The sequence below is a fragment of the Pimephales promelas genome, chromosome 21, assembly GCF_988280905.1.
Source record: "Pimephales promelas chromosome 21, fPimPro1.hap1.1, whole genome shotgun sequence".
In the NCBI taxonomy this organism is placed as follows: domain Eukaryota; kingdom Metazoa; phylum Chordata; class Actinopteri; order Cypriniformes; family Leuciscidae; genus Pimephales; species Pimephales promelas.
The window spans coordinates 980,816-993,170 of NC_142789.1; the positions used below are offsets into that span (position 1 = coordinate 980,816).

The window sequence follows — 12,355 nt, forward strand, 5'->3', positions numbered from 1 at the left end:
AAATAAACATAGTAACAAGGCCAAAAGTACAAGTGCATTCAGGCAGGACTTCCAGTAAAATCTCCGAGGATGGGTTTACAGCGAACACACCCCGGATGTTTAACTGATGAAAGGCTCCTGAGCTGGACGGGACGCTTCACTGGAACGCCAGCTGTAAATCTCAACCGTATTTAAAAAGCTCATGTCAGTTTTATGGAGCAAATATGAAGTCATGCACACATAATTTCAACCATTGGCCGTGTGTTTATTTATCCTTCAGGTGAGTGATATCCTATTTATCACGGCGTGGAAACTTCTCTCTTGAATATTTCATCACAAGGCCCTCATTTTATACGGCGTTATTGCTGGCCGGCCTTGATTGTTTTAGAAAGACAATAAATCACATCCTAATTGTCGGCTTGTTTTCCACCTTTCGCGGAAAATGTTGTGAGTATATGCTGATTTCCAAACACAAATGCAATCATAAGACAAATGCCACCTTGATGGATCGTTCATTGAACAAAGCATTTATTTATTTCATTTTTTTAAGTGCTGGCAGAAGGAAATGAGAGCAGTCAGTCAAGAGAGCCGTTCTGCTGGAGAAATGAAAGGACATGGATCTGTGCCCTTGCGCAAAGACGCGAGCGTCCTCTTTTGAATCTTTCAAATGGAAAGCAGATGCTTTTAAATGCCTTACAAACGACTGAATCTGTCAAAATGAGATGCACGATTTTCCCTCGGCCTCGCCGTTCCGTCTGTACATCTCCAGATGATGTATGATCCGGGCTGGATGTTAAAATGGTTTCGACGTTTTGTTCCTGCCACACAGCCGGGATGCTGAAACGCGGCTTTGTTGCTCTGAAAGGAGCGTGATGGGTTGCAGAGATCTGTTTTCGGCACGTCTTTCGTGTTGACTGTCGGTCTATCAGCGCTAACTGGCCCACTGATGCCAGCCTTCATCACGCCAGCGCCCGCTGCCTCACCGCCACTCAGTGTGCTGATGGGGATTCGGCTTTAGAGACTAAACTGGGGATGGGGTGTTGACAGAAACTAACAAAAAAAGCACGTTAAACAACTACAGATTTCTGTGTTTTTTGAAGCGTTGACACATCATTAGCATTATTAACATTAACTTTAGATGAGAACTTTCAAACTAAATTTTAACAAAGCAACAGAGGTGAGACCAAGTCATTGTTTTGAAAGTCTCGAGTCTTTGCATTCAAGTCCCGAGTCAAGTTGCAAGTCCTCGAGTTTAAGCTTTAAGTCATAAATAAGTCATTAGTGCTTTTTGCACAAATTACTGTCTCAGTGACCGTGTTAATTACTATAGTAAATGAAATGTATACTAATTTATATCAGGAAGGCTTTTAAAATATGATATAATATAATAATATATCATATTATCATATTTATTCAAACTTAGTGGGTGTTGATTGGTTGGTTGTCTGATTGGTTGAATGTGAAGAGTGGCAATGCAGATTTAAAAATGAATAAATAAATAAAAGTAACTGTTCATTGGGAAAATTAATCGTTATTTGCTACACATTAAGTTTAAAATATTGAGTCCCTGGTTAAATTATTTTGTCAACGCGAGAGTAATTGTACTAGAACATTCCTATTTCCATGGCGACGTATCAAGCGTCACGTGACACTTTTTGTGGCTGCGCACCTGTCATTTACAAAATGTAACGTAAATCCATCCATTTCTCCCAAAAGACACGAAAGCGAGTGGCTGGTGGACAGCGAGAAGACTTTATAGTCACCTATAGGCTAAAATGTGCGTTTGTTGTGGGGGAAAATAACCAACACTATCTCACGACCAATTCGTACGAATTCGACGCATGATTAAAAAGTGGCTAATTCGTACTAATTCGTACGACCTCACTCGTACTAATTTGTACGATTTGTCTAAACCCACGTGATGGTTAGGTTTAGGGGCGGGGTAAGGGGTAGGTCATTCGTACGAATTCATACGAATTGGCTAATTCGTAAAATATGTACGATTTAGCAAAATCGTATTAATTCGTACGAGTGAGGTCGTATGAATTGTTATGAATTAGCCACTTTTTAATCATTCGTCGAATTCGTACGACTTGGTCGTGAGATCGGGTTGAAATAACATGTCTCAAAATAACATTTGAAAGGTTTATTATTTCCGCTTACTTAGATATCAGTTTTTGTTTTTGTTTTTTTTTCTTTCTCAAATTATAAATGTTTCGCTAGTACTTGTGTTTTTAAATGCCTGAAAAAGAAAACATTATTTGGTTGAAAACTGTCTGAACGTGTGATAATAAATGACAAATAACCGTTCTCTAGCACGTGCGAAAGCGATGATCATGCGTCAAAGATACAGTGCTACAGTCAGTGATTATTACAACTCTGATCTGTGGGTAGTAGGGTTGGGTATCGAGAATCGAGTATCGATTGGAACCGAGACTAACTTTTCGTTTTTCCCGGAATCGTTCAAAAGTTTAAATTTCGATTCCTAGTTTCGATATTCACAGTCCGCAGAGCGGAAGAAGAAACCGCTGAACAACACCAACGAAGAAGCATCTACCGGAAGTGTTGGCATAACCGCGCGAGTCGAACATGAGTAGCTTACGTCGGCGATCCAAAGTGTGGCTTCACTTTTCTTAAAATAACGAAATCTCGGCAAAATGGAAAATTTGTGACAAAAGGAGTATTTCTTTCGTAAAGGATTATTTCCTTCAGAAAGAGCGTTGGTTAGCAAGGTTAGCTAAACTTTTTTGACCCTGCCTCTTAAAAGAATCGGAATCGAGAATCGTTAGGAACCGGAATTGAAACAAGGAATCGGAATCAGAATCGTTCAAATTCAAACGATACCCAACCCTAGGTAGGTCAAGTCTTTCCAAGTCACAGGGCTCAAGTCGCGAGTCATTGTTGTCAAAGTCTAAGTCGAGTCACAAGTCATCTTTGAATATGTCAAGTCGAGTCGCAAGTCATCAAATTTGGGACTCGTGTCCAAGTCAAGTCCAAGTCATGCGACTCGAGTCCACAACTCTGCAAAGCAATATTAGAAGCTGAAGATGACTTCAAGACCCTGATGATCAATTTAACCACATTTAGGCAAATTGTAGAGCAGAGTAGATTCAAAGGCGCAGTATGTAAGATTCGCCACTAGAGGACGCTTATTCAAAACACCGATCCGACAAACTCGGGCAAGATGGATGAGCTCCAAATGGCCTTTTGGCAAGGACGTCTAGGCTTTGCTTGAATAAAAGCTTACAGAAACTAATTTTTTTGGGGAGTATCATCTTAAATTTGGATCAAAACATGTTTTTCAGGCCTTTAACGTAAAATTCTTTGAAAGTTTGCTGAAAAAAGTTGGAAATCAAGGATACGGCGTGATTGACAGGCGATGGCAATGGCTCCGGACTTTACACTGTAAAGTGTAAGTATATAATGATTAAAGTATCATGAGTTCATATACATTTAAGTATGAGAATATATAAAAATGTATCAATCCGTTGCATGACTTTTCTAACTAACTCATGTTAACCTCTGATGTCAATTGCATCGTTCCTGAATTGAAGTGTTAAATTAGTTAAAATTTTTGTTATTTATATGGCTATGCATTTAAAAAAAAGCTTATGTTAGATGTAGTGAAATGTCAAGCCTAATGAAACTGAGATTAAAAAAAATAATAATGGTCCAAGAATAGCTGATGTGTGTGCTGTTACCATGAAGACAGTAATACAACATGTTAAAGTGAATCGGTTTTCATAACACACAGGTATTTTGTTCGTGGTAACCTTGGGTAACATTTCGTTTCATGTCACATTTCTCAAACACACTTCTGCTCAAACATGTGGGGTCAGTGAGACTATAAGTAACTTTGCAGCTACATGTCAAAGACGGTCTAAGTTAATATCTGCTTAATATAACACTCTATTTTGATGCTCCTCCAACAGACAGTGGACTGACTATCAACTGATTAACTTGAAGTACATGTCGACTAACCCTGACCTCAGGGCCGTCGCAAGAGGGGCGGAAGGTGGTGATGAAATTGCCCTGCATTTTAAAATAAATTCAAATAGTTAAAGTTATAGTTAAAGTTTTAAATTCTAATAATATGCCCCTGTGTTTTAAATCAAAAATGCATTGGTTAGCATTAGAGGCTTCTTGGTAACACTGTTTTTACAATGTCCTTAATGTCCAATGTCTAATTGTGTTAATTAATATTGCACACAGCTAAATTGTATATTTAAGAACACCCTAAAATATAGAGTTACACTTTATTTTAAGGTGTTTGTGTTACTGTCAAGTCAAGTCAAGTCACATTTATTTATTTAGCGCTTTTCACAATACAGATTGTCTCTAAACAGCTTCACAGTGATAACATGAAAGTAGTACAACACAGATCAATAATATCATGTTACTGTGTTAATTACTATGTAATTATGCATTTAGTACTGTGACTATATTTGACCCAAATTTGGGTTGAAACAACCCAGCATTTTTAGAGTGTACACACACTTATATAAGAGTTAGGATTGAGGTTTGGTTTAGGGTTAGTTGCGTGTTATTATGCAAAAACAAAATACTGTGGTTTAATGAAACGTAACTTTTACAAATTTATGATGTATTCGTATTTAAAGAATTTTAAAGGAGTAGTTCACTTTTAAAAGAACTTTTGCTGATAATTTACTCGCCCCCGTGTCATCCAAGATGTCCACGTCTTTCTTTCTTCAGTCGAAAAGAAATTAAGGTTTTTGATGAAAACATTCCAGGATTTTCTCCATATAATGGACTTCAATGGGAACCAAACGGTTCGAGGTCCAAATGAGTTGCAGCACAAACTGTTCAAAGGGCTTTAAATGATTCCAGACAATGAATAAGGGTCTTATCAAGCGAAACGATCACTCATTAAAATAAATAAATAAATAAAAAAGTTTGTTTTATAAGCTCAAATGCTCGCCTTGCTCTGTTCTGTGATGTGCGTTCGTGACTCTCCCGTTCATCAAAATGAACGAATCTTTTTTTGAGTCATTTGGTTCATTCAATGAACGAAATGACTTGAAAAAAAGATTTGTTCATTTTGATGAACGAGTTCGAACAGGAGAGTCACGAACGCACATCACAGAACAGAGCAAGGCGAGCATTTTATTAAATGAGCGATCGTTTCGCTTGATAAGACCCTGATTCATCGTCTGGTGTTGTTTAAAGCCCTTTGAACAGTTTGCACTGAAACTCTCATTTGGACCTTGAACCGTTTGGTCCCCATTGAAGTCCATTATATGGAGAAAATCCTGGAATGTTTTCATCAAAAACCTTAATTTCTTTTCGACTGAAGAAAGAAAGACATGAACATCTTGGATGACACGGGGGTGAGTAAATTATCAGCAAAAGTTTTTTTTTTATATCAATTTTTTTTTTTTTAAAGTTCTCTACTCAATTTTTTTTTTTTTTAAGTTCTCTACTCCTTTAATATCTACCTCAAGTTGAGTATCTGTTACCAATGTTACCAATTGCACTGAAGCGGCGGGTTTCATTATTGTCAGTTATATATTAATATATTAATTTCCCTGGCATTTGTGGCCATTGATTTGGGATCCAGCAACATCTTTGTTTCACTAACCAGTTCCTACATGGACACTGCTAACTATTCTCTTCAGCCTTCAGGACTGTTTATATTAGTCATTGTCTGTCATCACATTGATAACCTTTCCTAATTATTGCTTTCCCGTCATCGTGTGTGTCACAGGAAAACGGGTTGTGTTCATATTAAACCGTCCCTGGGGTTGGTGGCGTCCATTTGAAGGTGTCACATGTGAAGTCTTTCTCCCATGATACGCTCTCGTTCCTGCCTATTTGCCTTGCTAATCAAGTGTGAAGGATGATCCCGCAGGCCGCAGAGAGACCGTCTGTCACAGCGTAATAGGACAGAGACACGTGAATGAACCTGTGTGTGAATACTGCCATTAACCTGAAGGTGCAGCAAGGTGTGTAGAGCGATGATGAGCAAGTTCATGGATCAGAGCCTCAAAAAATCCACCTTGAATTTTCGGAGGGACTGCGGTGATATCTAGCCCGCGGCATTACCTACTGTACTCTCAGACGGCTGAACGCTGGTGAGCTTTTGTCACCGTTCCTAATAATCCTGATATATGCAGATGTGTCCCATGTGTGCTCTCACAAATTATACTGTTTTATTCGATAGTAAAAGTTTTCTGTCACCTTGCACGCCCCTGTTCCCTTGCAAAGTGGCGTATTGGGAGATCCTTTATGACAGAGAATGATGGTTCCTTTTGGATTAGCTATCAAACGTGAAGGAATTTGTTTTGCGGATTAAGCCAATTTTAGTTCCAAAAGCCAGAATTTTGACTATTAAATGGTTAGTTCACCCAAAAATGTTTTTACTCACCCTCATGTTGTTCCAACCCCGTAAGACCTTCGTTCATCTTCGCAACACAAATTAAGATATTTAAGATATTAAGATCGCTCCTGGCATCGAAAAGTCATTAAAGACATCGTTAAAATAGTCCGAGTGACTACAGCGGCTCAATTTTAACTTTATCAAATGACGAGAACACTTTTTGTGCGCAAAAACAAACAAAAATAACGACTTTATTTCAACTATTCGTTTATTTACACCGACCGAGTGGGGCTCTTATCCGGATTCTCACGCGGTCAGATTCTCTTTTCCGTTTTTTAGTCTTCCGACCGCGTTTTCTTTGCTTTTTCCATCGTCTAGTATCACGTCTGAAATGCGCGCAAGGGCAGTGTTGACAACTATTTTCAAAGGTAAGGTAGCTAACGCCATGCCTGTTTAAATAAAAATCTTCCCACAATAATAAATGAAAAACGAACTCAAAGAGCCAACCAGCGGGCGGGCCACGGGTTTTGAAACAAAATAGGCTTAGCCTACAAACATAATCATACGCTTATAATAGGCATCGTGGAGGATTAATAATTTGTTTTTGTTTTTACTGGGCGGAAAAGATTAAGCCCGAGGTCCGACCCGACTTGAGTCATTTGCTTATATTTCCGACCCGAACCCGCGGGTCCCCGTCGGGTTTGTCGGGCCGACCCGACCCGTTGAGAACTCAGCCTCCAAAAAGTTATTAACCTGTCCTGTAATTAGCTAAACACCAGTTCAGAAAAGCACATACTCTCCACAGTAGCCTACAACGGGAGATTTCCCCACCAATTTCAGGAAAATGTCAAATTGTCAATATTTTAATCAAAACTGTGAAACTAATTCCACCCCCCAAGTTGAAATCCAATCGACGCTCTTGCCAGAACATCTCTTTCGCCTGGCATGCTGTTTAACGGCGCTGGTTCCTTTTTATAGGTTTAATTGCTGTTTGTGTGCTTGTGTTTGCATCTGTGCAGAGGGTAAACGCGTCTATATGATGCGAACGGCACATAAAATATAATGACCGCGCCAGGCTTTTGAATTAGTCAGAGCTTATATTAAAACGTTTAGATGATTGATGTCATAAAAGTTAGGATCTTGTGATTGCAGGGATTCGTGCTGCAATTAAAAAGCCATTTGTCTGCAATGACTGTTTTTGCACTGAGGACAACACAGAATGATGAGGGGTTCAATTGGCATATTGAAGAGCCGGTTTGGATGGTTGATAAATAGCAGATTGACGTTCTCTTCTATCTCGCCGTCTCTCTTTTTTTCTTGGCATCTTTGAAATGCTGAAAAAGATGTTTTGCAAGAAAAAAAAAAAAGCCCTTTGCCAGCAGTTCTGTCACTCCGGCGGGCGGCTGGCATGTTTTGGCCGGTTTAGGCGGCCTGTAATAAGGCAGACAGGCTGGATTAGTAGCTGTGTGTGAGATCTCTTTGTTCTGACAGACTTGCAGTTAGGGTGTGAAGCATATGAAGGCAGTTTGATTCATTTTCCCCCCGCTGAGTTCATCACAGGCTAAAAGACTGTCTGTATCGCTCAGTTCGTGTCCGGCTTTTTTTGTGCGTCCAAAATAGTCCTATTAAACGTCAACTTGAGCTGGAGGGAAAATAGAAAGCAGGAGGGAGAGAGAGAGAGAAAATCTCTACCTCTTTGCACCTTTTATTTTTAAAGGAGTCGTTCACTTAAAAAAAAAAAAAAACCTAGCCATCCATGATTTCCATGTCTTTCTTTCTTCAGTGCAAGAAATTTAGGTTTTTGATGAAAACATTCCAGGATTTTCTCCATATAATGGACTTCAATGGGAACCAAACGGTTCAAGGTCCAAATGAGAGTTTCAGTGCAAACTGTTCAAAGGGCTTTAAACAAGTCCAGACGATGAATAAGGGTCTTATCAAGCGAAACGATCGCTCATTTAATAAATAAATAACAAAGTTTAAGTTTTATAAGCTCAAATGCTCGCCTTGCTCTGTTCTGTGATGCGCGTTCGTGACTCTCCTGTTCATCAAAATGAACAAATCTTTTTCCAACTCAATTCGTTCGTTGAATGAACCAAATGACTCGAAAAAAAGATTCATTCATTTTGATGAACGAGTTTGAACAGGAGAATCACACAGTACAGATCAAGGCGAGCATTTGAGCTTATAAAACTTAAACTTTGTTATTTATTTATTAGATGAGCGATCGTTTCGCTTGATAAGACCCTTATTCATCGTCTGGACTTGTTTAAAGCCCTTTGAACAGTTTGCACTGAAACTCTCATTTGGACCTTGAACCGTTTGGTTCCCATTGAAGTCCATTATATGGAGAAAATCCTGAAACCTTAACTTCTTTTCGACTAAAGAAAGAAAGACATGGACATCTTGGATGACACGGGGGCGAGTAAATTATCAGCAAAATTTCTTTCAAAAGTGAACTACTCCTTTAAGCTTTATGTTTATTTTAAGGGGAAAACTGCAATCGCACAAGCAAACTAAAAAACACCGCATGCATAGTGCAAGAGTCCCTCTGTTAATCGACGGGTCACACCGCTCTGAAATTATGAGGTGGAGACTTCATGTGTCACATTTAGCACTGTATTGACCCGCATAACTGGATCCCGAGCTCACAGTCCGACTCTATCAGAGAGGTCACGTTCCCTGTGCTAAGCGCTAATTGTTGCATTAAATTTCACCCTGTTGCCTGCCATGGCTTCTGCCATTTTAATTTTCAGCTAACTGTATAGCTCCCAAATGTGATTCCAAGAGCTAATTGGGGATTTGCAATCCGTTGGCGCTTCTAATGGCATCTCCGTTTTTCTACCTTATTTATTTCCATGCCTTCCTCTTTATGTGGTTATTGTCCAATCACATTACCCAGCTGCTCGGTTTGCACGTGTACCGGGGTTCTTTTGTAGATCCGTCAATGTTTCAGTAGAATAATAAGGATCAAGGTCAGATGTTTGAAAGGAGGCATCAGAAAAGGACTGTAAATGTGCAAAGAGAAAGAGATGAAAGCAATTTTTCCCCTCATCCCCAGTGACATGTGCGTGGAAATCCATGTTGTGGAGAAAGACACCAGTTAATGCAGTATCTGATTACAGCGAGCATGGATGTGAAAGCCAAAGCGTATCTCTTGTGCCTCTTGCGGAGACTCCCGGGATGGATTCGGTACTGATGTGCCCATACTGGCCTAATGTACTCACAGTATGATCTATTTCTGTCTGGCTGTAAGAATAAATTTAAATTGTGAGAATGTATTCAAGTTTTGTTTTTTGTGGTGGTGTAACAGACATCACACTGATTTATGAATGTATGGAAAAAGTGTTTGAAGAAGTCCATTTACTGCAGTATTCACATTACATTTGAACATGCATTTCAATATCTTGCAGAGTTTATAAAATTGGGATTTTACAAATGTCTGACTGTTTGTGGAAAGCTAAATCTAGTTAAATTATTTGTAAGTCTACTTGGAGTGTGGGTCCCACTAGTAGGTTTACCCTCTTAAGTATTGAGTTTGCTTACTTTTCCATGCTCTAATTCTAGAGTTTCTGATTTCTTTGAACAGTGGCCAACAATGACTTGTTTAATGACCTTTCTGATTTTATAGAGTTTGAGTTCTCAGGAATTCACAAAAGCTTGAAGTCACAATGAAATGGAAGTAGCGTGTAGTGAGGCAAGTTAAATGTAGGGCGGGGACTTGATTCGATCCATCGGTTGCTGATTGGATGGAGGCAGATCTGAATGTGAGCTTCCAGTCGATTGTAAGAAAGGGGCGGCGTTTAACAGACTAAATGAGTTGCATGAAACGATACGAAGTACTCTATTATAAAATGTACTTTTTATTCAACACCAAAAAGTATAGATAAAATTTCAAAATAATTGAAAATTAACATCTTTTTTTAATCCGTGTGCCATGTATGCATTATAAAATTCACAATATAACTAAAGTAACGACAGTTTTTTTTTTTCCATATTTAAGTGAAACGAATTATTGAAAAAATGTTGGGCGGGGACTTGAGTCTGTCCTTGGCTGTTGATTTTTTTTTTTTGTTTCACCTGAAGGTCGAGTTATGACACTTTGATTAAAAATTGTCAAAGTCAAAAAACAATTTTGACATGGGTGAACTGTTCATAATAGGATCAAAACTATGCATTAAAAAAAAGTTGATTTTTTTTTTTTGAATAATTGAATTTTTATTCCATGCAAATTTCAAGCAAAAATAAACTAGGAAGCTCCTAACTAAAAATGAATGCTACTAACTTATTAACATTTATCGGCAGCATGATGGTAGTATTAGTGGTGAAATTCAAACATGTTTGGTCCTTTAATCTGATTGGCTAAGAGTTTCAAGGGCAGATTGTTTGTATTAGCAATATTCAAAAGTGTGAGGTTATTACACATCAATGATGCATTTGATTTGCTGTGAAATGTTTTTTTGATTTGTTACAACAGTTGAAGGACAGGAAGGATAGAAACGGAGCGTTTGGGAGGAAGAAAACAACAATAAAAAAAAATTAGACGTATGATATGAGACGTTATGAATCTTCTTTAATAAAAGCTGTTTGGAGTCAAATGGGTGTGTGAAGGAGGACTTTTCTCTTCTGAGTGTTGATGCCTATCAGAATCATTCATCCATTTCCAATTCAAATTGGGCCTATCTCTCCAACATCAGGACCATTGATATTCCAATAATTTGTCTGGCACGGACGCTCTGCTCTATTTTGCTTGTGTAGAAGGATGTGGGTTTGTGTGTGTGTGTGTTCTGTAGATCTCACTTTATTAGTATTCAGGGCAGGGACAGAAGAAATCAGGGTCCACGGCTCCTTTCTTCATTTATATGTTCAGCCTGGTTTTGTGTGTGTAGTTATACAGACTTTTCCTCTCGTCTGGATTGAGTTCGGTGATACGGGCCCTTCTGTAATGTTTGTCTCCATTTCTTGCGTGTTAAGGGATTTGTTCTTTTCAAATTCTGCAATACCTTTTCATTGTATTAGAAAACACTTTGTCAGTCATTGGTGATTCTGTTACAAAGGCTAAAGGAATGTTTTGCGTTACTGTAAATACAACTTCAGTAAGTTAGGCTCAATCAGCAGCATTTGTGGCATAATGTTAATTACCACAAAGAAAAAAAAATATCAACCAAAATTTAAGGAAATTAGGCCATTTTAAAAGCTGAAATGTGATGCACAAAAACAAATGCTTTTCTTTTCTGTGTATTTTTTGATACAATTTCTTTTTAAGTTTTTACAGCCAATTTATGGTTTTAGGCTGGCCAAACAAGGGCAAGGGCAAGGGCCAAAATTGGATATAACTGTAGTCGAAACCAATAAAATCACGTTAACACCATACAATCATGTTAACACGCATGTTGCTTTTTTAAACAAAAGAAGGGACGTGCATAAATAGATTTTTGTGGTTAACAACATTATGCAACCAGTGTTTTTGATTGAGTTTAACTCAAAATATTCTTTTAACAAAAAAAAAAAAACATATTTAAAGTAATGCATTCTAAGGTAGAATCAAAAATGTGAAGCTCATGTCACAGTTTTTTTTTTTTCTATAGAACTTGAATTGAATGTAGCCCAGTTATTCTCATATTTTGATGTATATGTATTTTATGTATTTTTTCTCGATTCAGATGTTTTTCCCTTGACAAGCTCCTCTTACAGATGTCCTAGTGTGTCCCCTCCGCGTCGTTGAGCGGTTTCGGGATCTTCGTCCTGAAGAGGTGTCGGATCTGTTCATGACCACACAGAGAGTAGCCGATGCAATCGAGAAACACTTCCAGGCGTCCTCTCTAACCATCGCCATGCAGGTATGGAGGAGTTCAGTTAACATTTAGCATTTACTCTTTCAGAATGTAAATATATAATTGCATCAGATGCAAAATATCAAACTAAATGGCACCTGCAAACTACCTTCAGTTTTCTGAGACATTTACAATGTGATTTTTGATGTCAGTTCTCCTCAATTTCACACAGGTGTCCAGGCAAAGTGACCACAGGTGTAGAGAA

At 38.4% G+C, this 12,355-nt stretch overlaps 1 protein-coding gene across 3 annotated transcripts in view; it reads left to right on the forward strand.

The window, feature by feature from the left end:
- fhit (fragile histidine triad diadenosine triphosphatase) overlaps positions 1-12,355 on the forward strand; it is a 290,918-nt gene that overhangs the window by 208,786 nt on the left and 69,777 nt on the right. For all 3 annotated transcript variants that reach the window (XM_039656259.2, XM_089124977.1, XM_089124976.1), the window contains one exon: positions 12,011-12,156. In XM_039656259.2, the coding sequence (XP_039512193.1) occupies positions 12,011-12,156 (146 nt within the window). The remainder of the gene's footprint in view (positions 1-12,010; positions 12,157-12,355) is intronic.